Source organism: Pelodiscus sinensis, chromosome 23 (assembly GCF_052426305.1).
Source record: "Pelodiscus sinensis isolate ZL-2025 chromosome 23, ASM5242630v1, whole genome shotgun sequence".
NCBI classification, from domain to species: domain Eukaryota; kingdom Metazoa; phylum Chordata; order Testudines; family Trionychidae; genus Pelodiscus; species Pelodiscus sinensis.
Window position 1 is genome coordinate 25,513,885 of NC_143074.1, and position 26,840 is coordinate 25,540,724.

At 54.7% G+C, this 26,840-nt stretch overlaps 2 protein-coding genes across 5 annotated transcripts in view; one reads left to right on the top strand and one right to left on the bottom strand.

The window, feature by feature from the left end:
* Positions 1 to 14,002, top strand: part of GAPVD1 (GTPase activating protein and VPS9 domains 1) — a 56,124-nt gene extending 42,122 nt beyond the window's left edge. For all 4 annotated transcript variants that reach the window (XM_089772845.1, XM_075905686.2, XM_075905687.2 and 1 more), the window contains 8 exons: positions 302 to 431; positions 2,964 to 3,073; positions 3,714 to 3,873; positions 5,694 to 5,881; positions 6,946 to 7,159; positions 7,875 to 7,947; positions 9,189 to 9,386; positions 10,048 to 14,002. In XM_089772845.1, the coding sequence (XP_089628971.1) occupies positions 302 to 431; positions 2,964 to 3,073; positions 3,714 to 3,873; positions 5,694 to 5,881; positions 6,946 to 7,159; positions 7,875 to 7,947; positions 9,189 to 9,386; positions 10,048 to 10,188 (1,214 nt within the window). In that variant the 3' untranslated portion in view covers positions 10,189 to 14,002. The remainder of the gene's footprint in view (positions 1 to 301; positions 432 to 2,963; positions 3,074 to 3,713; positions 3,874 to 5,693; positions 5,882 to 6,945; positions 7,160 to 7,874; positions 7,948 to 9,188; positions 9,387 to 10,047) is intronic.
* A 1,957-nt stretch (positions 14,003 to 15,959) lies between these two features.
* LOC149521752 (uncharacterized) lies at positions 15,960 to 25,897 on the bottom strand. Its single transcript, XM_089772846.1, has 4 exons — positions 25,778 to 25,897; positions 25,058 to 25,157; positions 24,507 to 24,635; positions 15,960 to 16,541 (listed from the first exon to the last, which is right to left on the bottom strand). Exons 1-4 carry the CDS (start codon positions 25,810 to 25,812, stop codon positions 16,464 to 16,466), a joined length of 342 nt encoding a protein of 113 aa, XP_089628972.1. The 5' UTR covers positions 25,813 to 25,897; the 3' UTR covers positions 15,960 to 16,463.
* Between the last annotated feature and the right edge of the window lie 943 nt (positions 25,898 to 26,840).

Consider the following 26,840-nt stretch of genomic DNA (forward strand, 5'->3'; position numbering starts at 1 on the left):
TGATAGCTTATGCATGTCATATTAACAATTTGTTTTCCAGTTCTTGTAAAAAATGAAAGACCATTGATCACTAAAATGGAATTCTACAGTTCCTTTTAAAAGCAAACTGTTACATATTTTGATTGTTTTTATTTACTCTTGACATTCTGTCCTCTTCAGATGGATGGAGTGATCTAGGTTTCTTTTCCATATAACTTAAAAATTCTTCTTGGAAATTAAAAATGAAAGAAAGCAAATGAACAATTTATTGCTAGGCAGTCTAGTTCCTTTTTGTGAATTTTCTGTTGGAATGTTTGCTCAGACGTAATTGGAGATGGCGAAAGCATACATGACTCTCCACGTGATGAAGCCCTGCAGAATATGTCAGCAGATGACCTTCCAGATTCTGCAAGTCAAGTAGCACAGCCCCAAGACTCTGCTTTCTCTTACAGGTAAATATGATATTTGTGTATGTAACTTTGCTTGTGATGTTGGACTAAGACAAAAGCTGAAGCCATGTGGTTTATCTGCAGAGAAATCATTATATACTGTAGATATCCTCAGACTTCATGGTGGAAAAGAATCAGTCTCTGTGGAACCAGTAATATTGGTTCATATTGTACACTTCCAGATACTTTGTCCAGTGTACTTTTAAAATATGTAGTTTAAATTATAGGATATTCACAACCAGTGTTCCCTCTAAGATTTTCCATCCATGGGTGGGTTGAAATTTCTCGTGCCCCACCAGTATTGAGGTGGGGTGTGGATGTACACCCATCAGTACAAACAAAAACTATAGATATAAATATGTATTTTAAATAGTTCATAGGTGTGAAAGAGAATATATTAAAGCAAGTGATAATTAACAAGAAACAATGATTATGATTATGTAATATGAAATCAGATAGAAAGAAAGTTAATACTACCCTTGGCAGAAGAAGAGGTTTGTGCCCATGAAAGCTCATGATACTATTTATATAAAGTGCGACAGGACCATTTTCTGTGTGTGTGTTTTTTAGTTAGACTAACATGGCTATTCCTCTGAGACTTTGGAGTACATGTATCCCTATCCTTTCTAACAAACAGATGCACGTTTCAAAGATCTTGCAAATAAGGTTTCATCCTACAAAACAGTTAGCATCACACCTAGTGCTTGCTGCTTCTGACTCAGAAGAGCCAGAACTCTACCAGATAGCAAAGATCTGGCCTTAATGCAATACAGTTTACCATGTATTAATGAGTAACACAGGATTTAAAAAAATCATTCAGAGCTTTTTTTAGATATTTGCAACACTCAAAAAAATTCTATTAAAAGAATCTTTCTTTCTTACCTTACGCCATTAGCATAGGGGTGGGCAATAATTTTTGATGGGAGGGCCACTCAAACAATTTAAGTGGCCAAGGGCTGCCATTATATTAATGAAGGAGGTGCAGAAGGGAGCTTAGCGTAAGGGCTTGGGCTGTGGGATCTGCGAAGGAGTTTGGGTGAAGTAGTGGATTGTGACCTGGGGCAATGGAATGGGATGAGGCGGGGGGGGGGGGGGAAGGAGAGAAGGGAATGCTGGGATTTGGGCTGTGACCAGGGATAGTGGATCAGGGTGCAAGGTCTGAGGGGGGAATGTGACCTGAGGAGCAGAGTAGGAGGAGATGCAGTGTCGGCGGGTGCATGGGGGCTGGAACGGGTGCAGAAGGTGTGGGTTACATGGGGTGGGCTGTCAGAGAGTTGGGGGAGGGAGGGAGCAGCTGGGTGCCAAACATAGCCTCTGGTTGGGAGACCTTACTTGGCTTCAAGCCAGCAGCCCAGCAGGTTCCTTAGCCTGTGCAGGCCGGGTCACACACAGCGTCCCAGCCTGCACGTGCTAGCAGCCGGCTGCTGAGCACAGGCAGCGGCGAGGGCTCCGGGTGCGGCGGCGCCAGCGGTGGTTCTGGGACCTGGGCATAAGGTTAGTGGGGGAGGGAGATTGGGTGGGGGGGGGAGGGAAGAGATGCCTGGCTCTGGAGAAGGGGGAGGATAAGGGATAGGAAGTGGATGGGGGGGGAGGGGAGGACGCATGGTGTCCCAGATGCGCGTGGCGGTAGCGGCAGTGGCTCTGACTCTAGGACCCGAGCATAATGTTGGGGGGAGGAGAGGGGGATTGGGTTGGTGAGGGGGTGTGTAGGGTGTGCCGGCTGCTCAGCGCCTGGAGGGAGACGCGCAGCTGTAGCGGCGGCTATTTTTCCCCTTATGCAGTTTTGGTGGGGGAGTGGTGGTGGGTTTTTTTTTTTTTTTTGCTCAACAAACCCCCTTCTCCCCCGCCCTCCAGGTACGTGGCTCTTCACACTCCATCCACCACTATTTTGGCTCTTTGTCTCTAACTGGCTGGCTACTCCTGGCCTAGAACATTTCCTGAATTTGGGAATTGACTGAATGCAGTGTCCAAACGTTACTGGTTAGACAAACAGAAATGCCAATGAATTGAATGTACAGCCTCCTTCAGTTCACTTGGCCAATTAGCAACATTCACAGTCCCAGTGTAAAGGCCAAAGATTATTGCTCCTAGTCTGAGAATTCTGGGAGGCCTCTGGGAGGAACATTCCATAGCAGCATGGCAAAGTCGGTTTGCTGTGTCTGAGCTGGCTGGAGAATATCAGTATTCAGGGTTGCTAAGCTGGACGCCTTTCGTGAGCATGAAATTCACTGAAAAGACGTCATTATTAATTGTAGTTAACCAAGGTCTGCACTTCGGTTCATTGCAGTGCTCGCTGAACGATACCTTTTCAAAATGGTAAATGGGACCATTTCATCTGCCGAGTTGAATGAACTATGTGGTGTGTCATCAAACGAATCAGGGCTTCTGATTCGCATTTGAAAGTATTAACCCTTTCCCACCCAAGTCTGTCCAGACGACATTCATTTCTAAGATTTGAGAGCTGTTAATGCTGGTCATTGTAAGTGTGCTTGACTCAACACTGTATTGAGGGGAAATAATACTTGTTCTCTTCAGGGATGCTAAGAAGAAACTGAGACTGGCTCTTTGTTCAGCAGATTCTGTTGCCTTCCCAATGTTGAGCCATTCAACAAGAAATGGGCTTCCTGATCACACTGACCCTGAAGGTAAATTCTCTGACGTTAGAGACACGTTTCGCTATTGTATCTTGTTGTTCCTGCTCCTACCCTCATCTTCGTATTTTCTTCCATGCTTCCCTCACACATGGAACAACCTGCCAAATCCCAGTTTCCAGTATGTTGTAACAAGGTATCTTGGAAAAGTTGTGCTGTAGCATAATGAGGCAGATCCTGAGGCTTTAAAAGTGTCTTGGAATAGTCCCCTATTAAAACATTATAAAATGTAGCTGCAGAGAAACTGTAGGAAACAGAGAGGGTGCATTAGATGAGATAATCTGAAAAGAGACTAACTTACCTTATTGCTTAAGAAAAGTGTGCATATGTGCACATTTGCATGTATGTAGTATGTGTCTGTGCAGTTCTAAGGTTTTTTTACTTGCATTTTTCCTTTACTTATCCCTTATCTAGGACGTTTAATGGTCCTTCTTTAATAATTGTTGCAAATATATATCAAAATAACACAACTCATGATGGACATTGCTTAACATATATCATTGAAATGGTTTGAAAGTATTGCGTCCACCTGCTTTTCCATGCAGCTCCCTGAGATCAAAACACATGCCTCTCTCTTCTGTTTGTGGGAAAAACCTTATAGGCAGGGTACTAATTCTATCCTCTTTTTGGTCAGACAACGAAATTGTGTGCTTCTTGAAAGTTCAGTTAGCTGAAGCCATTAACCTACAAGATAAGAACTTGATGGCCCAACTGCAGGAGACAATGCGCTGTGTAAGCCGCTTTGATAACAGGACATGTCGAAAGCTGCTGGCTTCCATTGCAGAGGATTATAGGTAATTTGTTTTTGTACATCATTATTAAGCAGTTTCCAAGTGCAGATTTTTATCCACTGGCAGTGCACATTCAACCTGTGGAACTCCTTGCCAGAGGATGTTGTGAAGACCAGGACTTTAACAGGGTTCAAAAAAGCACTAGATAAATTCATGGAGGATAGGTCCATCAATGGCTATTGTTACCCCCAAAATACCCACTGGAGACCACCCACGGTTACACTAGCATGGATTTATTGATTGAGGAATTAACACTCCCCTTTATGCACTAAAAGGTTAAACTAAAGAGGATAGAGCTGCCACTAAAGGTTTAAACTAAAGGGGAACTAGCTGTCGCTGTCTGTCTCACTCACTCGCTTGATCATTGTCTTCGGTCAACCCTCTCTGGGGTACCTGGTGCTGGCCACTGTCGGCAGACAGGCTACTGGGCTAGATGGACCTTTGGTCTGACCCAGTACGGCCGTTCTTATGTTCTTATGCCCTCAGGCACTCACACACTCACACAGGCATGTGGGTTGCAGAAGGAGTCAAGGCATGTAGATCCTGAAGGGTCTGTCTGCTGATCATGGCCCGGAAGCTGGTCAGAAAAGAGCTTCTCAGAGGGTTTCTGCCACATACTCTCTCCTTTTATTGCCTCTGTACAACCCCTGTGCCTCCTCCACCCCACACCAAGGAGCATGGCCAGACTTCTCTTGATCCAGCAGGGCAGCAGCCTCTGTAATTGGTCTGATGACTCATCACCTGGCACCACCCGTGCTCAGCTTTGCAGTTTCTAATCCCAAGCTCACATTAGTCTCCACTCACTCACATCTAAGGGGAGGTTGCAGTTTAGAGCATGTTACGAGCAGAGTGGATGAAAGTTACAAAGTTGCAAGGCTCAATGATCACCAAGCTTCCAGTAAGTTCTGAACTTATAAAACAAAGATGCTGAGAGTTACAAAGTTGCAAGGTTTTACAACGATTACAAGGAGTTGCAGAGTTTAAATGGCAATGCAGCTGAAACAGTTACAAAGCTTCAGAGAATCATTTACAAATCATCAGTACTTAAGTGACTTAGAAGACAGCAATACAATCTCTAAGTCATCTGTTGGCAGGACCTTAGAGTTTGTGTATTTTCAGAAAATCCATGTGTAAAATCAAGTAATAGCTTGAGCGGAGGCTTTTATGCAACAGCTGATAGGCAGGAATGGTGTCCCTAGCCTCTGTTTGTTGGGGCTGTCGGTGGATGACAGGAAAGGGATCACTTGAAGATTCCCTGTTCTGTTGGCTCCCTCTGGGGCACCTGGTATTGGCTCCTGTCAGCAGACAGGATGCTGGGCTAGCCGCTAGATGGACCTTTGGTCTGCCTCGGTATGGCTGTTCTTATGTCCAACTTGACTTGCATTTTTTTTGCTAAGCTGGGTTTTTACATCTATCTGCACTTTCCCACCATGTGCTGGAATTCTGTCTCCTTTCTGGGAACGAACCATGAAAGATTTGAGTCTTAAATCAGCCCAACTAGTAACAGATTCTAGTAAGAGAATGTTGTTAGGCCAGTCTGAAGGTGCCTTTATTTAAATTCTGCTTTAGTCTCTCACTTCTTGGCATGGGAAGGGTATGGAGGCAGTGAACCAGAATGGGAATTTGGGTAGCTGCCTTACTGCATAGGCTGAGGCACTAAAACAGAAGGTTGTACAATAGCTTGAGTTCAGGACATGCTTTTCTATAAAACCTAGGAGAGCTGAAGACTCCCCTGATGCCATTCTGTAACCAGGTTTAGATAGCTAGTGTCTCTTGTCTTTTGGCTGTTGAATCCCTAATAAGAGAGGCATTTTTAATTTTAGGAAAAGAGCTCCCTATATTGCTTACTTAACTCGGTGTCGCCAAGGCCTGCAGACCACACAAGCCCATCTGGAAAGGCTCCTGCAAAGGGTTCTGCGTGATAAGGAAGTGGCCAACAGATATTTCACCACGGTTTGTGTGAGGTTACTTCTGGAAAGCAAAGAAAAAAAGATAAGAGAATTTATTCAAGGTAATTTAATGCAGAGTGTGGGTCATCTGTATCTTTTTTAAATACTAAACATAAAAATAAATTGACTGCATCTCAAGTTAGGAACAAACCTATTCTAGGAGTCTAACTGCTTTTAAATATCTATGCACATAGACTCTGAAAGTAATCTGAGCAGAGAAACATTGCTTATTTCTGCCTGCTTGGTCACTCCACCATTTTGGGCTTTGCTGTGCTGCAGCTTAATAAAATGCAATCCCCACCCCTGCCAAAAAACACTAAAGTTACGCAATTAACATCACAATGGGGAAATCAGCTAACTCTTGGCCTTTAGATCTGCAATTAGATGCACGTGCACATGCCCCTGTCCCTGTGTGACCAAGGAAGGACACTTGCACTGGGCAGAAAGGAGAAATTTGGTCTTGAAAGAGTGAGCTACTAGCTGGAGAGAATTGGCAGCTGTGACTGCAGGGAGCTGGGGATGGAGCTGCGCTTCCTGAGTGCGAGAGAGCACAACTGATGGCTAGGGGTCCTGGTGCATTGAGTGCCCTGTATGGCGGTATACACTTTGTTACATTCACATGGCTATAGCAACAATGCACATTTAATCAAATGCGCGACTGGAAAATGGTACACATGGGCTTTCTTAATCTCCTTCCTTCCTAGTGATAATGTCTGGCAGCCTTAATGATATTGGTCCCTATTGGTGAACTTGATAGTAATTACACATAGTATTGTTCCTCTTCTCGGAGCCCAGTGCAAGAGGTAGAAAAGTCTCTGTTTTGGGGGAAGGGTGAGTCATGAGAATTGAATAACTTGCTCTGGGCTCCAGATGAAGAGAGTAATGTAGGGCCAAGCGGAGTGCTTAGACCACACCATCTGAAAACGCAGCTCTACTTTCTTCTGATTTCTCCATTGGAACGACCTTGTTCCTCTCCATACTCCCCCGCCAACTGCCCACCCACAGAGCTACAAACAAGAACCCTTCCCAGCATTGACCAGTTTCTGGCTCTGCTTTCTGGATGTGCCATAGGAAACTGCTTTAATTGGCCTTTTAATTGTGTTTCCTCCTATCGCTTTGTGTTCAGACTTCCAGAGGCTCACTGCCGCAGATGATAAAACAGCCCAAGTGGAAGACTTCCTTCAGTTTCTGTATGGGGCCATGGCCCAGGATGTCATCTGGCAAAATGCCAGCGAAGAACAGCTCCAGGATGCACAGCTAGCCATAGAACGCAGCGTAATGAATCGCATTTTCAAACTCTCCTTCTACCCCAATCAGGACGGAGACATTTTGCGTGACCAGTAAGTGAACAAGATGAGATGGACCTAGTTTCTCTCGCAGTGAGGAGAGAGAAGTAGCGTTGTTTCCCCAGAACAAGCTGGCGTGCCTTGCCAGAAAAGCCAGCCTTACTACACCACCCCTTTGCTTTGCTCTGTTTACATTAAATAGGGTTTTCTGTGTTTAAAAAAAAAAAGAGAGAGAGAGAAACTAGTCCAGGTCTTTACTTTTAACATCCTATGCAAAACTCCACAATTGCAGCAAGCTACTAGGACTAGAGGAAACTAATCTTTATGATGTAGGTACTAGACTATAACCCCTGTAGTCTGGTGTTTCACAGTGGATAATTAAAACCTTCTTCAGTGCACACACCCTCTGTTTACAGTTTTGGTGCAGTTGGCCAAATGCATCCTGGGTCTTTCATCTTCCTTAAAGCACCAGGTTTCTGACCACTGCAGCCAGCATGAGATGGATTTGGAGTCCCATAGGGCAAGTCCTGCTGTTTGCGAAGCCAGTGCACACTCACCATGGAACTGGGGTTGCTATTTATACCTGGTGTTCCTCTTAATCCCTCTTATGTCTGCAAGCTATTGTTCAGATGGCTCTAATTTATGCAGCTGTGTTGTGGCATGGGGAATCTGAAAGGGGGTTTTGCCTCTTCTGTGAAAACTGTATTTGGTCTCTCTAGGTGCCTGGCACTCTCCTTTTCTCACTTCACTTCTGCTCCCCCTTTTTCAGGGTCCTTCACGAGCATATTCAGAGGTTGTCTAAAGTAGTGACTGCGAACCACCGAGCACTTCAGATACCAGAGGTAACCACCACTTCTTCCCTCCAGCTTTGGGCTTAAGTTAGAGGAAAAATAGCACGTCTCTTCCTGAAGCAGGTGATGGAGCTGTACAGTCCCCTCCTTGGCACTGAGGGATGCTGTTGTTCTACTCCACTAGTGTAGCACAAGTTTGAATGTGTATTGACCATTTGTCACTTGTGCACTGACTAATATTGAATTAATGGTGGCTTAGCTAAGCAGATCAAGACACATGTACATCAGAGTTGTGATTTATGGTCACCAGGTAAACTAAAATCTTGTCGTGTTAACTAGGTTGGGAAGCACCCCGAGGCAGGGATAACTCTAGAGACGGCTATCAAGGCCAACCTTGGGTGTGTCTAATGAAGAGAATTCTGCATCTTCCCGTGACAGTTGATTCTGCCTCCTTCCTAATAAGATTCTAGGATTGGCACTGTTGGTCTCACTCTGAACCCTAGAAAGTCTGTTGAGTCAGTGTGAAGCAGTGGATATGGGCGAGAGCTATTTTTGTTGCGAATATCACCGTCTTCAGCCATTACTGGTAGTTGTGATTTGTTACCATCTGATTTTTCAGTTCTCTGTTCTTCTCAGCTTCCACCCCTTTAACAGATTGGACTTCAAGAATTATACCTGTGAGACAGCTCAGGATCTTAGCTACTAGTCCTAGCATAGTATTTTAACCTGGATAATACTTTGCCTTTTATACAACATATTTTTTCCTCAAGTTGTTTTACAACAGTAAGTAATCACAATGCCCCCATGCAGGATGGAGGAAGTTGTTAACCCTATAAACAGGTAGGGAGATGAAAACAAAACGAGGCTAAGTGAATAGTCGAGTGCCACAAACAATGTTCCCTATAATCTTTTCCCTCCATGCGTGGAATAAATTTTTGTGCACTGAGGCATGTGTGAATGTGCACCAACAATAGAAACAAAAAACCTAGCTCTGGGTACTCTGCTAATCAGCTGGGTGGCACATGAATCTCTCCAGTTCATTTCTTGGTCCCTAGCTCTGAAAAGGTGAGGGTCAGTTAATGGGAAGTAGAACCTTATATCTCCATCTTCTTCTGAAACACTACATTGGGGGAAATGAGTCAGAGAACAAGCTGATTGTATGTTAGTTATATGATTAATATTACTTTTTTGCAGTGTTTGTACACGTAGAATGAGGGAGGCTTAGAGTGCACTGCAGAAAATACTTAATTGCCTGGATTGACTAGAATTGGAAATGATTTTCTTCTCTTCAGGTGTATCTCCGGGAGGCACCATGGCCATCTGCCCAGTCTGAAATCCGCACAATTAGTGCTTACAAAACCCCACGAGACAAAGTGCAGTGCATTCTGCGCATGTGCTCAACCATCATGAACCTGCTGAGTTTGGCCAATGAAGATTCAGTTCCTGGCGCAGACGACTTTGTTCCTGTTTTGGTATTTGTTCTGATAAAGGTGAGTCTTCTAGCAGAGATCATAGATTATCTCTCTCTCACACACTTTCCTTTCGTTCTTGTGGTAAGCAATCAACACTGCACATCTCATTTAAAGTATAGACTTCAGCAGGAGCAGCCTGGACCAGAGCGAGTGTCACAGATGGGACATTGCTCTGATCATATGCAAATCTGAAAGTCAGCCCGCTAGTTTGCCACACCTCAGTATGATCCTGTGGCTCAGTTGGTTCTGAAAATAGCCTTGCCTGGGCCCGGGGTCCTCATTAGATCTCTGGCTTATGCCCATTTGCTGCCTCAGAAGAACTAGGCAGTGGAGGCTGCTCTCTTGTGTGCAAGCTAGTCCTCTGTGCCTGCCAAAGTCGCTGGTGACTAGAGGGAATTTTGAAGATCTTGGGACTCTCTTTGAAGCCAGTAAGTGTTTAATCTTGATGTGTTGGCTGGCGTTCCTCCTTAGCAAAGCCAGCTCTTGCCTATGGTGTTCAGAGAGCTGCCGCTGAGTGTGGAATGGGGCTGCCTTTGTCCCTACCATATGGAAGCTGTGAGACATAAGTGGAGGGGCTATCTACATAACACGCCGTTTTCGTTCTATTCTGTTTGACACTTATCTTGAAAAGTTCAATCTAACTGAATTGTGGCATGTACCTTTTCTTTGTCACCCCCAGGCGAACCCACCCTGCCTGTTGTCCACCGTTCAGTACATTAGTAGCTTCTATGCTAACTGCTTATCTGGAGAAGAATCTTACTGGTGGATGCAGTTCACCGCAGCAGTTGAATTCATTAAAACCATCGATGATCGCAAGTGACCCAAAAGAGCACCTTTGTAGACAGACTGTTAGCAGCAAAGAGCCTGTAAGAATGTATATCCACTATTTCAAAGGCTAAAGAAGACACACTTTCCTTGTATAATATTGTACAGAGTGGAAGCATCTAAAAACCTTTACTAATCAGATTAATTAATTTAACAACGTTTTCTTTCTCTGTTTTGGTTGCATCTTTCCCTCCCACCTGATAGAGATTAGCAAGGGAAAAAGGGACCACACTTTTCAGGTATTTGTGGGTTCTCAAAATGGTTTAGGAATCTGTTTGCTGCCACCGCCCCTTTGACACAGACACTATTTTCTCCCTAGACTTCTGTTAATGTAAATTCATTCATTTTCTTTGTTTCTAACCAAAAAGATCATGGCAAGCACTTTTCAGAGCCTTTCTAGCTAATACACTTTTTTTAAGAGAACACCAGTTGCACTGAAAGTTTGTAGCAGTTGACCTAGTTATAAATTGTACTTCACCTATGGTAAAATGAAAATCTGAGGACAATGTAAATATATTATATACTATTTAATAAACTTCAGTCATCTTTGGACTCATTATCCTTTCAACCAGCAAAGAAGAAGTTTCTCTTTCCTACAGCAGGTTATAACATACTGTATAGGGTAATGAGAATGACTTCCTTAATAGGACAAGTTTAAAAAGGGTGAACCTAAGTATTTATTAAAATTTAATAAAGTTTACAGAACTTTCTGAAACTGGAATTTACAATTCACAGGGCTCTCACTAGAAAATTTTTAAAATTTTTGGCTCTGGAATTAGAGCGTTTTAAATAGTTTGGATTTATAGAGGAGAGGGACTGTAAATTTCAATAGATAAGTTCTAATATAAAAAGGAATAGTACATACCTTATTGTAATATTTTCTTCTGAAATACTGTGTATACTGTACAAACCCCAAACAGAATACCTTACAGAACCTTAAACTGTAATATATATTTTGATTATTCACATTAAATACACATGCCAGGGGTTTCAGTGAATGTTTTTTACTATGTGTTCTTTGTATTGTCGTCTCTAGTAGTACAGGTTTTACTATTCATATAAAATCTTTTAAAATGCCACATTGTCCTTTATAAAACCCATCATGAAATCAGTTCAGGGAGTCTTTGCAGATTTGTCTCTTCCCTTTCCCTTTCCAAATTGACAATTAGGCAAAGATCAGATAGACTGAAATAGTAGAGTTCCTATAGATGGCCCAAGCCATTGCTTATGCACATGAGTGGGCACTGCCGTTTTCACTGTACATCCATCTAAAAAAGGATTTTCATCCATTTCTTTTGCCAGAGGCACGCTGCCAGCATTACTCCTTGCTCTTGCTTCCTCCTCCAGTGCACATCACTTTGCTGGCAGTGAGGTGAGCCAGATTTGCTGGCTTTGAGGGGTAAAAGAAATGACACGATCTGCATCCCTTCTTTAGGCAGAAGAGTAGATGATGGGTTGGATATCTTTGGTACTTGAAAAGGCCAACACGCCACATGCTAGAAGCTATGCGAGCTGTTAAAAAAGGGAGTCTCTAAAAATCTAAGTAACTACTATGTCTGAGTCATTAACTGAAATTAGAACAATCTATGTACAGTATTAAGTGCTTGAGATGTGATTGTATTACCCGTCTAGGCATAATTCAGTGAAAGACACTTGTTTTCAAGAACTTAATAATGTGTAATTCAATATATCATTTTTATCATGTTAAATAAATCATGGGGAATCAAGTGGAGTGGGGTTTTTTAAGTTTTGTTTATAGTCTTTCTCCTCTATTATAGACTTGCAGGGTACAGCAATACTTTCTAGTAGCAATGGGGAGTTGCTGTAGTTTACCTTACTGTGATCTTGAGTCTGAATGGCACTGTAATACTCTAGTTGTGTAGCCGTCATGTTTTTTTGGTGCTAGTATATTGCATTCATAGCCCTGACCAATAACATTCAGCAGTGAAGCAGAATACTGCCCTTCAGAAGATAGCTAGAATTACATTTGAAAGCAGTGCAAATGTATTATACCACGATTCAGAAGGATTCTGTTGTCAAATGATCACCGAGAATTTGCTGTGTTAATATCAAAGTACTGACATCCCCTTCATTCTGCAATTTTCGGTGTTAGTGACTGAGAGTATTTGGTCTCTAAAACCTGTCGTATTCTAAACTATTTTCTTACATGTATCATTCAGCACACAGCTCTCTAAAGGGGAGCAGATTGAGTAGTCAGTGGTTATCCTGCAACTGACCTTTTTATTATGAGCAGTCTGGATACAAAGGAGTTGATCAGGTCTTCAGGATTTATTCTCTTTATTGGAAGGTTTTTCACCTGGCAAAAACCATTTTCTTTACATTTGTATCACTTCACTGCTTTTCTGTATCAAAAAGCTACTGAAGAACTTGAACAATTTTTTAAATAAAGTTCTATAAATATTTGCCTTTTTAAAATAAGCCCCAATATAGATGAGACTCTTCACAGCAGGATGGTCCATTGCTTCTTTTTTAACCTGCTATAAAAGCCTTTTATACGATGTAATAAATGTAGTAAAAGAAATAGGCTTTCCAAAGAATTAGGAATCGTATTGTAATGTGCGTGTCTCTTTGTTTTCTCCTAGTGTCCTGATTTTGTTTTGAAATGTTAAATTATGTGTACAGGAAGATGACCTTAAGTTTTCTGTTGTGCAATAAGTAAGAAAGTAAAGTCGGGAAGCACATTAAGGACCAAACAGTAAAAACTGTTTTGCCAAAAGTCTCCAGCCAGCCATGCATGCACATCGCATTGCATCAGTACTCCTGTATCGAGTGCGGCTGAAGTAATTCTGATGGTGAACTGGAAAATGTTCTGGGCGGTGTGTGTGGAGGGGTGGGGTGGGGTGTTAATAGTGATCACATATGCAGACTCAAGGCCTGGTTATTGAAGTCAAGGCAGCTGTCTGCATGAGTAAGGAGTACTCACCTGTCTGATTTGTATATGATTGGGCCCATACATGTTACAAAGGCATTGTTTTCCTCTGCTGGGATGGGGAGCAGGAGGGAAGAGGTTCGGTTCTTTCATTGAGGGGGGGGAAATCCCCTTTTGCTTCTAGCCCTGAATTTTCTTTTTTTAAAGCTTGTTCTTCAAGAAAAATCGCAATGTATGGCCTGGTCTTGTGCTACCAAATATTGAATGTAACTGCCATGAATTATAGGAAGAAGTCACACACACAGTCACCTTTACTGTAGGTGAGTCTGTGGTGAGCACCATGTGTTGGATCAGATGGTTTATTTGAAAATGTTCGTCTCAAGCCAAATTCTAGCAGAAATTTGCAATTTCATTGCCATGTTAATAATGCTGAATAGTTTTTTGAGGGACATTAGTAGGCTAAGAAAAGGGAAGCAGTCAAGAGCAGTCCTCAGAGCTGCATGAAAGCGAAGCATATTTGTCTAACGTCTAATAATTGATGTGGCCAAGCTCATTATATGTATTAGCTGCCTTAGGCTAGCTATTTGGCAGGAGACCTGGAGCAGCAGAACATAGTGGGCTGTAGGAAGAGGGAGGTAGTCCTTGATTTGGGTAACAGCTGATAGCTTGGTTGAGCCTGTACTACTGGAGAATTAATCTCTGCGGAGTTACTATTGTGTGTTCTGTACCTTTAATTGTGCTTCACCTCTATTTAAAAGCTTTGTACTGCCTCTTTCAAACTGGTAAAGCCTTTAAAAATTTAAATTAATGAGCTTGCACAATCTTGTATACAGGAAACCCATCTTGTCTCTACTGTGATTATTAATGTATTATATCATTCTGTAAAAACTGATTAAAAAGGAGAACAGTTTGATTGTGACCCGGTTTCATTTCTCTGCATTGTAACATTCATGTACTGTTCTATGTACTCAACAATGGCAACGAAGCCTGCAGTGCAAGCTTATTTTATTGTAATATAGACGACTTTGTTTTCACTAATTTTTGCACTTTTGTTTTCAATTCTGCAATGTTCTGTCCTGATACATCCACAGACTCCTCCCCTGCGAACATGTGTACAGCTCAATAGATGTGGCGAGGGAAGGGACAGAGAGGAAACGAGATGCCAGTGACAGGCTAAGGAGCTTTTCACTTCTGGGGCATTGGTAACTAGCAGTGGCAGGGACCGAGGGGTCAGTCAGTGGCATGTGTAAAATGAGCGTAGGGACGTGCACTGCCTTGTGCTGAACAGATCCCTGCATTCTGCACAGGCCGAGCATAGAATTGTGTGCCAGGTCTCGCTAAGCCCAGCATCGCTACTGAAGCTAATTGGCCCTGTTGCCAGTGTCAACATGGAGCAAAGGATCAGCTACGTTGGTAGTGAAGTAATGTCTAGCCCTGTGCAAGCAATGACTAGTGCAGAGTGCTACAGCTGGGCAGTCAGAGGATTTCATTCCCCATGGCTGTCGAGTCCATGAGCACTCAAGTCACTCAAGGTTTTTCTTCCCTTTTTAAAAATGTCTCCCATTGAACAGGTAAGCCCATAACATGGTTCTGATTAAGATGGTCTGTCTAGTCATGCAGCAGGATGTTTAACAAGTTACTAGTAGATTAACTCCATTCAACGTGATCTGGCAGTTAAAGGATAGACTTTTCCAGGCTCTGTCCTCCCTTTACTTTGGCTAGTAGGTTTCTGCAAAATATTTTATTCTAATAGCAGATTTTTGTACAGCAAGAATCTTGCAGCTCCTAGGGAGCGTGAGACATGGCTGTGGGTTGCAGCTGAAAATGTTCACGCGGTTCTGATTGGGGATGGGCAGCAGTTCAGTCCCCTCCTGTGACCTGTCTGGTCCACTGTTTGAACAGCATCTGTCTTATCTGGATGTAAAAGTTCAGGAATATTTGTAGTCCATCTGGCCTCATTCCACTTCCTGATCTGTTCGAAAGCAGCACTATGTAAAATTAAGCTGTCATGCGCCATGTATATTTTTAACTGAAAAGCTGCTTTCAACATGCACAAACACGTTCTGGCGAGGAGAGAACCATCTGTGTGTCAGGCCATTACAGAAAATACCCTTCCCCAGCAATAGAATTTTAACTTCAAAAGTGAGGCCCTTTGCTTAAATGGGCTTCTGGAAAGACCATTCAGCAGCAGTTAATTTTGTTCACGTATTGTCCACTTACAGCAGCCGGAGTCAGGGATCTGGTTTTATGAAGCCTTTATTAACAAACCCGAAACTCACAACACGGCCGCCTGTCCTAGGGAGCTGGGGGGAGGGTACTTAGCCTGCTCTTCCCCACCATTTCTCATATCAGGCTCTTTTGCCAGAGAACAGCGGTGGAGGAAGCAGACGCAGATGGGTGAAGTGACGTGCGCGTGGTCGCTCAGTGACTAGCAGCTGGAAATGGACCCACAACTTGGCTTCTCCCTGCACCTGGGACAGGCTTCCCTCCTCAGTGAAAGGAACCCATCTCCAGGAGAGGCAGTGGCCAGCCTGTTCTAGGGACACGGGGGTGTCAGTATAACTGCAGGTTTTCGGGGAGGGGATTTTTTTCGCACCCCTGAGCCTAGCGGGAGGGATGGCAATTCCTCAAGCAGAGCAATGGAAAGGAAGTTGGTGCTAGGGATGTAAACTCCCCTTCAACTGGCTAACCCATGTAACTTTTTAACCCATTGACTGATTACGGGGGGGGGCTACTCCAGCTCCCCTGCCCACTGCTGGGCTGCAGCACTCCCGCCCCCTCCCTCCCCACCGCAGGCAGGGGCTGCCCCAGTGTCCTGCTCAGAACAGCCTCTGCCGGCAGCACCCCCGGGCCCACTGCAGACAGGCTGTGCGGCGGCAGGTGGGGAGCGGCTCCAGCCCTACCTCTTAACTGTGAGCCCCACTGGCTAGTTCACGCTCCTCCCGCCGCAGGCTCTCCCTCACCTGCAGCTCCTCTGGCCGTGGAAGGGTTAACTGCACCCACTGGGGCTGTTCTGCTGGACTTAGGCAGCTGGAGAAACGCCCCCCATGCAGCTCTTCTGGGGTCACGTGTCTGCAAAACCGGCCAGACCAGACCCTCCTCCGGGGCCGCTGGGCTGGGCTGGTTTCCTGGGGCAGGAGATCTCACCAGGACCAGAGTGACGGGAGAGCAATGGGCTCCCCTGTAGCACTTTGCCCGTTGGGGGTGGGTGGCTGCAGGTGCGTACAAGGCCCTTCCAGCTCCTAGCTGGGTGCCTGGGGGGAGAGCAGGAGCCGGGCCCCTGAGACCCAGCTGCAAGGGGGCGAGTTGGGAGAACTGTGTGGTGGGGGGAGGGGAGTCTCTGGAGCCCTCTGTCTGATGCTCTGCGGCCAGAGCACCTTCTACTGCAGGCAGGGCTGCGGGCTCTTGGCCTCGGCCTGGCCGAGCAGGTGCAGGTCTTCCAGTGTCACGTGCACCACCTGCAACAGACGACGCACTGTCAGGTCCCGCCCCCAGGGGCTGCTCTTGTTCGGGGCCAGATCCCCACCTGCCCTCTCCACAAGGCTCGGGGGGCTGGAGCCAAGCGTAGCGGAGAGACCCTAGCGTGGGAGCTGCAGGAAGTGGAAGCTTGTCTCTTAACACCCCGGCGCCCAGCCGAGCACCCCGACCTGCCTGGGGCCAAGAGCCTCCAGTGAACGAGGGAGGCTCCGGCCCCCGGGGGCTGGTCCCATTTCAGCCCCTGGGGCTGAGGGTTTAGCTGGGCAGGGGCAGCGGGGGAGAATCCCCCGAGTCAGGAAGCCCCTTGCTTCCCCCTGTAGCACGGAGGAACCGGCGGGGGCTTTCTACAGGGCAGGAGGCCGGCCAGCCCGGCTGGGCCTCGTGGGCTGCTGGTCTCGTAGCCCAGCTCATGGCTCCTCTCCTGGAGCTGGGATCCGGCTCCACAGTGCGGAGCTGTGAACAGCTGCTGCTGGCGCGTCCCTCCGGAGAGGGGAGGCTCCTGCCCAGACCCCTCTGCCCTGAATCGGGGCAGCCGCCCCTCCCCCACCTTGCTCCCTCCTGCCGCCAAGCTGCTCCCAGCTCCCGGCTCGCTGGGGGCGGCGGGCGAGCTGAACCGGTGTCCCCAGGGCCCCTGCCCAACTCTGCAGAGCAGGGTCAGGCGGAGCCGCCCCAGGCTGGCAAGTGCCTCAGCGGAGCATCTGCCTCAAGGGGCGGTGCCTGGCGTGAGAGTTCAGGGCCCCAGCTTGCGCGCTCCCTCCCCGGATGCCACCGCAGCACAGGGGAGGGGAGACGACGGAGCAGGGCGGCTTCCCCTGCCTTGGAGAGCGCGCCTGGGTCCTCTCAGACACGTACCCAGCAGCAGCCAGCACGCCCCTGTCTGTGCCACACGCAGTCACCGTCGCACGCCCCTGTCTGTGCCACACGCAGTCACCGTCGCACACCCCCCGGTCTGTGCCACACGCAGTCACCGTCGCACGCCCCGGTCTGTGCCACACGCAGTCACCGTCGCACGCCCCGGTCTGTGCCACACGCAGTCACCGTCGCACGCCCCTGTCTGTGCCACACGCAGTCACCGTCGCACGCCCCGGTCTGTGCCACACGCAGTCACCGTCGCACGCCCCGGTCTGTGCCACACGCAGTCACCGTCGCACGCCCCGGTCTGTGCCACACGCAGTCACCGTCGCACGCCCCTGTCTGTGCCACACGCAGTCACCGTCGCACGCCCCGGTCTGTGCCACACGCAGTCACCGTCGCACGCCCCGGTCTGTGCCACACGCAGTCACCGTCGCACGCCCCGGTCTGTGCCACACGCAGTCACCGTCGCACGCCCCCCGGTCTGTGCCACACGCAGTCACCGTCGCACGCCCCCGGTCTGTGCCACACGCAGTCACCGTCGCACGCCCCGGTCTGTGCCACACGCAGTCACCGTCGCACGCCCCCCGGTCTGTGCCACACGCAGTCACCGTCGCACGCCCCCGGTCTGTGCCACACGCAGTCACCGTCGCACGCCCCGGTCTGTGCCACACGCAGTCACCGTCGCACGCCCCCGGTCTGTGCCACACGCAGTCACCGTCGCACGCCCCCGGTCTGTGCCACACGCAGTCACCGTCGCACGCCCCCCGGTCTGTGCCACACGCAGTCACCGTCGCACGCCCCCGGTCTGTGCCACACGCAGTCACCGTCGCACGCCCCTGTCTGTGCCACACGCAGTCACCGTCGCACGCCCCCGGTCTGTGCCACACGCAGTCACCGTCGCACGCCCCTGTCTGTGCCACACGCAGTCACCGTCGCACGCCCCCCTGTCTGTGCCACACGCAGTCACCGTCGCACGCCCCGGTCTGTGCCACACGCAGTCACCGTCGCACGCCCCCGGTCTGTGCCACACGCAGTCACCGTCGCACGCCCCCCTGTCTGTGCCACACGCAGTCACCGTCGCACGCCCCCCGGTCTGTGCCACACGCAGTCACCGTCGCACGCCCCCGGTCTGTGCCACACGCAGTCACCGTCGCACGCCCCCGGTCTGTGCCACACGCAGTCACCGTCGCACGCCCCCGGTCTGTGCCACACGCAGTCACCGTCGCACGCCCCCGGTCTGTGCCACACGCAGTCACCGTCGCACGCCCCTGTCTGTGCCACACGCAGTCACCGTCGCACGCCCCCGGTCTGTGCCACACGCAGTCACCGTCGCACGCCCCTGTCTGTGCCACACGCAGTCACCGTCGCACGCCCCCGGTCTGTGCCACACGCAGTCACCGTCGCACGCCCCCGGTCTGTGCCACACGCAGTCACCGTCGCACGCCCCCGGTCTGTGCCACACGCAGTCACCGTCGCACGCCCCCGGTCTGTGCCACACGCAGTCACCGTCGCACGCCCCTGTCTGTGCCACACGCAGTCACCGTCGCACGCCCCCGGTCTGTGCCACACGCAGTCACCGTCGCACGCCCCCCGGTCTGTGCCACACGCAGTCACCGTCGCACGCCCCTGTCTGTGCCACACGCAGTCACCGTCGCACGCCCCCGGTCTGTGCCACACGCAGTCACCGTCGCACGCCCCCGGTCTGTGCCACACGCAGTCACCGTCGCACGCCCCCGGTCTGTGCCACACGCAGTCACCGTCGCACGCCCCCGGTCTGTGCCACACGCAGTCACCGTCGCACGCCCCCGGTCTGTGCCACACGCAGTCACCGTCGCACGCCCCCCGGTCTGTGCCACACGCAGTCACCGTCGCACGCCCCCCGGTCTGTGCCACACGCAGTCACCGTCGCACGCCCCCGGTCTGTGCCACACGCAGTCACCGTCGCACGCCCCCCGGTCTGTGCCACACGCAGTCACCGTCGCACGCCCCCCGTCTGTGCCACACGCAGTCACCGTCGCACGCCCCCCCGTCTGTGCCACACGCAGTCACCGTCGCACGCCCCCGGTCTGTGCCACACGCAGTCACCGTCGCACGCCCCCCGGTCTGTGCCACACGCAGTCACCGTCGCACGCCCCGGTCTGTGCCACACGCAGTCACCGTCGCACGCCCCCGTCTGTGCCACACGCAGTCACCGTAGCACGCCCCCGTCTGTGCCACACGCAGTCACCGTAGCACGCCCCCGTCTGTGCCACACGCAGTCACCGTAGCACGCCCCCGGTCTGTGCCACACGCAGTCACCGTCGCACACCCCCCCATCTGTGCCACACGCAGTCACCGTCGCACGCCCCCCGGTCTGTGCCACACGCAGTCACCGTCGCACGCCCCCGGTCTGTGCCACACGCAGTCACCGTCGCACGCCCCCCGGTCTGTGCCACACGCAGTCACCGTCGCACGCCCCCGGTCTGTGCCACACGCAGTCACCGTCGCACGCCCCCCGGTCTGTGCCACACGCAGTCACCGTCGCACGCCCCGGTCTGTGCCACACGCAGTCACCGTCGCACGCCCCCCTGTCTGTGCCACACGCAGTCACCGTCGCACGCCCCCCGGTCTGTGCCACACGCAGTCACCGTCGCACGCCCCCCTGTCTGTGCCACACGCAGTCACCGTCGCACACACCCCCGGTCTGTGCCACACGCAGTCACCGTCGCACGCCCCCGGTCTGTGCCACACGCAGTCACCGTCGCACGCCCCCTGTCTGTGCCACACGCAGTCACCGTCGCACGCCCCCGGTCTGTGCCACACGCAGTCACCGTCGCACGCCCCCGGTCTGTGCCACACGCAGTCACCGTCGCATGCCCCCCGGTCTGTGCCACACGCAGTCACCGTCGCATGCCCCCCGGTCTGTGCCACACGCAGTCACCGTCGCACGCCCCGGTCTGTGCCACACGCAGTCTGTGCCACACGCAGTCACCGTCGCACGCCCCCGGTCTGTGCCACACGCAGTCACCGTCGCACGCCCCCCCATCTGTGCCACACGCAGTCACCGTCGCACGCCCCCGGTCTGTGCCACACGCAGTCACCGTCGCACGCCCCCCGGTCTGTGCCACACGCAGTCACCGTCGCACGCCCCCCGGTCTGTGCCACACGCAGTCACCGTCGCACGCCCCCCGGTCTGTGCCACACGCAGTCACCGTCGCACGCACCCCGGTCTGTGCCACACGCAGTCACCGTCGCACGCCCCCCGGTCTGTGCCACACGCAGTCACCGTCGCACGCCCCCCTGTCTGTGCCACACGCAGTCACCGTCGCACACACCCCCGGTCTGTGCCACACGCAGTCACCGTCGCACGCCCCCGGTCTGTGCCACACGCAGTCACCGTCGCACGCCCCCTGTCTGTGCCACACGCAGTCACCGTCGCACGCCCCCGGTCTGTGCCACACGCAGTCACCGTCGCACGCCCCCGGTCTGTGCCACACGCAGTCACCGTCGCACGCCCCCCGGTCTGTGCCACACGCAGTCACCGTCGCACGCCCCGGTCTGTGCCACACGCAGTCACCGTCGCACGCCCCCGGTCTGTGCCACACGCAGTCACCGTCGCACGCCCCCCGGTCTGTGCCACACGCAGTCACCGTCGCACGCCCCCCGGTCTGTGCCACACGCAGTCACCGTCGCACGCCCCCCGGTCTGTGCCACACGCAGTCACCGTCGCACGCCCCCCGGTCTGTGCCACACGCAGTCACCGTCGCACGCCCCCCCGTCTGTGCCACACGCAGTCACCGTCGCACGCCCCCGGTCTGTGCCACACGCAGTCACCGTCGCACGCCCCCCGGTCTGTACCACACGCAGTCACCGTCGCACGCCCCCGGTCTGTGCCACACGCAGTCACCGTCGCACGCCCCCGGTCTGTGCCACACGCAGTCACCGTCGCACGCCCCCGGTCTGTGCCACACGCAGTCACCGTCGCACGCCCCCGGTCTGTGCCACACGCAGTCACCGTCGCACGCCCCCCGGTCTGTGCCACACGCAGTCACCGTCGCACGCCCCCCGGTCTGTGCCACACGCAGTCACCGTCGCACGCCCCGGTCTGTGCCACACGCAGTCACCGTCGCACGCCCCCGGTCTGTGCCACACGCAGTCACCGTCGCACGCCCCCCGGTCTGTGCCACACGCAGTCACCGTCGCACGCCCCCCGGTCTGTGCCACACGCAGTCACCGTCGCACGCCCCCCCGGTCTGTGCCACACGCAGTCACCGTCGCACGCCCCCCGGTCTGTGCCACACGCAGTCACCGTCGCACGCCCCCCCATCTGTGCCACACGCAGTCACCGTCGCACGCCCCCGGTCTGTGCCACACGCAGTCACCGTCGCACACCCCCCCATCTGTGCCACACGCAGTCACCGTCGCACGCCCCCGGTCTGTGCCACACGCAGTCACCGTCGCACGCCCCCCGGTCTGTGCCACACGCAGTCACCGTCGCACGCCCCCGGTCTGTGCCACACGCAGTCACCGTCGCACGCCCCCGGTCTGTGCCACACGCAGTCACCGTCGCACGCCCCCCGGTCTGTGCCACACGCAGTCACCGTCGCACGCCCCCCTGTCTGTGCCACACGCAGTCACCGTCGCACACACCCCCGGTCTGTGCCACACGCAGTCACCGTCGCACGCCCCCGGTCTGTGCCACACGCAGTCACCGTCGCACGCCCCCCGGTCTGTGCCACACGCAGTCACCGTCGCACACACCCCCGGTCTGTGCCACACGCAGTCACCGTCGCACGCCCCCGGTCTGTGCCACACGCAGTCACCGTCGCACGCCCCCCGGTCTGTGCCACACGCAGTCACCGTCGCACGCCCCCCGGTCTGTGCCACACGCAGTCACCGTCGCACACACCCCCGGTCTGTGCCACACGCAGTCACCGTCGCACGCCCCCGGTCTGTGCCACACGCAGTCACCGTCGCACGCCCCCCGGTCTGTGCCACACGCAGTCACCGTCGCACGCCCCCCGGTCTGTGCCACACGCAGTCACCGTCGCACGCCCCGGTCTGTGCCACACGCAGTCACCGTCGCACGCCCCCGGTCTGTGCCACACGCAGTCACCGTCGCACGCCCCCGGTCTGTGCCACACGCAGTCACCGTCGCACACCCCCCCATCTGTGCCACACGCAGTCACCGTCGCACGCCCCCGGTCTGTGCCACACGCAGTCACCGTCGCACGCCCCCGGTCTGTGCCACACGCAGTCACCGTCGCACGCCCCCCGGTCTGTGCCACACGCAGTCACCGTCGCACGCCCCCCGGTCTGTGCCACACGCAGTCACCGTCGCACGCCCCCCTGTCTGTGCCACACGCAGTCACCGTCGCACGCCCCCCCGTCTGTGCCACACGCAGTCACCGTCGCACACCCCCCCCCATCTGTGCCACACGCAGTCACCGTCGCACGCCCCGGTCTGTGCCACACGCAGTCACCGTCGCACACCCCCGGTCTGTGCCACACGCAGTCACCGTCGCACGCCCCCGGACTGTGCCACACGCAGTCACCGTCGCACGCCCCCGGACTGTGCCACACGCAGTCACCGTCGCACGCCCCCGGTCTGTGCCACACGCAGTCACCGTCGCACGCCCCCGGACTGTGCCACACGCAGTCACCGTCGCACGCCCCCGGTCTGTGCCACACGCAGTCACCGTCGCACACCCCCCCATCTGTGCCACACGCAGTCACCGTCGCACGCCCCCGGTCTGTGCCACACGCAGTCACCGTCGCACACCCCCCCATCTGTGCCACACGCAGTCACCGTCGCACGCCCCCGGTCTGTGCCACACGCAGTCACCGTCGCACGCCCCCGGTCTGTGCCACACGCAGTCACCGTCGCACACCCCCGGTCTGTGCCACACACTGTCTCTGTTGCACACCCCCCCGTCTGTGCCATACGCACCCGGTCTGTGCCACACGCAGTCACTGTTGCACGCTCCCGGTCTGTGCCACACGCTGTCTCTGTTGCACGCTCCCGGTCTGTGCTACACGCACCCAGTCTGTGCCACACGCAGTCACTGTTGCACGCCCCCCCCCTCTGTGCCACACGCACCCGGTCTGTGCCACACGCAGTCACTGTTTCACGCTCCCGGTCTGTGCGACACGCTGTCTCTGTTGCACGCCCCCCTCTGTGCCACACGCACCCGGTCTGTGCCACACGCTGTCTCTGTTGCACGCCCCCCCTCTGTGCTACACGCTCCTGGTCTGTGCCACACGCTGTCTCTGTTGCACGCCCCCCCTCTGTGCCACACGCACCCGGTCTGTGCCACACGCAGTCATTGTCGCACGCACCCCGTTTGTGCCACACACACACAGTCTGTCAAAGTCTGTCTCACACAGTGTCTTTCACCCTGTCTCTGTAGCTTCCAGCCCTGCCCCTTCCAGGGTACCCCCGGAGCCGGCCCATGACCCTGTACCAACATTCATGAAGTGAAAATTGTCGCCCACCCCTGCCCGGGATGGAGAGCTTCCCGTGGGTACTGGCAGGGCAGCTGCCCGGGTTGCTGGGTTCAAGGGAGGGGCGGGCAGAGCCACTCTTCCCTCTCACCTGGGATACAGAGTCTCTTTACCCTGGAGAAGAGCAGAAAAAGTTCCCCCCTGGAGCCAAACTGGGATTTTTCTGTGGGAGGCCTCAGCTCTTGGCTCAGGGAAAGCGAGAGCTGTGGAGCCGCCCGGGGTCACCGAGCCGCCAAGCCCCCCCGAGCACCCGCACGCCCAGTCCTGTCTGTAACTGCCACGCAGAGCCAAGGGGCGGGCAGGGGCCGCGTGGCACAGAACGTTAGCTTCCCTAGGCCAGGCTAGGCCATGGGACTGCAGGACAGATTCTTCCTACGAGGCCCAATGGCTCTGCGGGGCCACGGGGCTGCCTCCGGCCGTGCAGGCTGAGTGCGGGGCCAGGTCCCTCCCCGGCTGGGGAGCTGGGACCGACTGGCCCAGGCCTGAGAAACAGGCTCGCTCTCCCCTGGCTCTGTTCCCTTTCTGCAGCCTGCAAGGGGAGCGGCTGCGTTAGCCCCTCCCTTCTCTGCCGCGTGGCCCTCATCCGCGCTGCGGCCAGGGGCCCGTACCTTGCTGTGGGCTGGGTCGGGATAGTCACAGACGCCTGCTGGGAAGGCCGCGCGCATCAAGGCCTTCAGCTCCTTGGGGTAGACGTAGGTCGGGTACTTGGCTTGCTCCAGGCCGACGCCTGCGTCCCACTTGAAAAGCAAGCGGGCGCGTTACCCGGGAGTGAGCCAAACTGGGCCCCGTGTGCAAAGCCCTTTGCTCCCCGGCGCTAGTGTGACGACCCCCCCCCCCCCCCCCCCGGCTCCTTTGGCAGGACTTGGCGTGGAAACGGCTACCGGGTGCGGCTGTGACCAGTCCCGGGGGGTTCCCAGCCTCCCCCCGCTCTAGTTGACGCCTGCAGCGCGGGTGCAGTAACGTCAGAGTCCAGCGCCAGCTTCCTCCCGCCGGCCCGGGCACCTCTCCGGTTCGCCAGGTCGCCCGCGGGGCTCAGTGCTTTGCAGCGCCACGTGGACACGCTCCCCGTCGGCACTGCACCCCGGGCTCCCGCTGGCCGGCCCTGCCTGGAGAGGTGCTGGGAGCCAACGGCCGGGCCCCCTCCAGGCGCTGCGCTCACCAGGCGCCGGCGGATGAGTCTGTAGGCCTTGTGCCGCCGGCGCCGATCGCTCTTCATCGCAGCCGCCTGCTCCAGGAGCGGGGCCACCCAGAGGGGGATCCTGCAGGAGAGAGGTGTGAGCGGAGCCCTGTGGCTGCCCCAGGGAGCCGCGGCCGGCGGTGGGCCCCACGCAGGGCAGGGTGGGTAGGGGCCTACGGGCACAGCCGGCCTGGGGGTACCGTCTCCTGTCCTCTCCCCCTTCGGCCGACCCCGGGCGCCTGGAGCTCACAGCCAGGAGGCGGGGCAGAAATCAGAGGCTGCCCCCCCCTTTGCTCCCCGAGAGCCCCGACCCGCAGTCCCTGCAGCTCCCCTCCCCTCTCCTGGCGAGAGCCCCTGGGTCCCCCGCGCCCGGAGCCAAGCCTGGGCAGCCGGGGAGGAGCCGAGCAGGCTCGTCCCTGGGCTGCGGGCCGGCCTAGAAGGGGCGCCCGTGGGCAGCGTGCCCCAGAAAGGCCTGTCTGGCCCCGCGGGGGGGGGGGGGGGGGGCACCGCGGTGCCAGGGGCTCCGGGCGGCTGGAAGGGACGTGGCAGCAGCGGGCCCCGGGCTGTGGCCTCCCTGCCCCCGGGCCCCCCTCCCGCCTGCCCCCGGACCCCCCTCCCGCCTGCCCCCGGGCCCCCCTCCCGCCTGCCCCCGGGCCCCCCTCCCGCCTGCCCCCGGGGTTCCTGCAGGCCGGGCTGGCTCACCCCCACTGCTGGCAGAGCCGCCCTGCAGCCTCCATGGGAGCAGCCTCCTGGGCCTGAGCCTGAGCCTGAGCCTGGGCCGGGGAAGCCGGAGGGGCAGGGGCGGGGGCGGGGGCAGGGGCGGGGGCGGGGGCAGGGGCGACCTTTTCACCCCCCGCCTGGCTGGGCAGCGCCTGTGAGTGACTCGTCCCAGCCCGGCCCCCCAGGGAGCCCAGCGCCCCCCCCCCCCACTCTGTGCGGGGGAGGGGAGGGGAGCTGCTGGCCGGTGGCCCCCGGCTGGGAGCCTGGCCTGGCCCTCGCCAAGGACGACACCCAACGGCCGAGAGCCCCCCGCACGCCCCCTGGCCTGCCCCACATGCACCCCCCAGCCTGCCCCCTGGCCTGCCCCACATGCACCCCCCCCCTGCCCCCCCCCCCAGCCTGTCCCCCTGGCCTGCCCCACATGCACCCCCCAGCCTGCCCCCTGGCCTGCCCCACATGCACCCCTCAGCCTGCCCCCTGGCCTGCCCCACATGCACCCCCCCAGCCTGTCCCCCTGGCCTGCCCCACATGCACCCCTCAGCCTGCCCCCTGGCCTGCCCCACATGCACCCCCCAGCCTGCCCCCTGGCCTGCCCCACATGCACCTCCTTGTCCTGCCCCACGTGCACCCCCACAGCCTGCCCCCTGGCCTGCCCCACATGCACCCCTCAGCCTGCTCCCTGGCCTGCCCCACATGCACCCCCCCCCTGCCTGCCCCCCAGCCTGCCCCCTGGCCTGCCCCACATGCACCCCTCAGCCTGCCCCCTGGCCTGCCCCACATGCACCTCCTTGTCCTGCCCCACGTGCACCCCCCAGCCTGCCCCACATGCACCCCTCAGCCTGCTCCCTGGCCTGCCCCACATGCACCCCCCAGCCTGCTCCCCTGGCCTGCCCCACATGCACCCCCCAGCCTGCCCCCGACCTGCCCCACGTGCACCCCTATGTCCTGCCCCATGCACTCCCCCCCATGTACCTCAGCCTGTCCCATGGCCTACCCCTCATAGCCCCCCCCCCCAGGTTCTGCCCCACACACCCTCCCCAGCCTG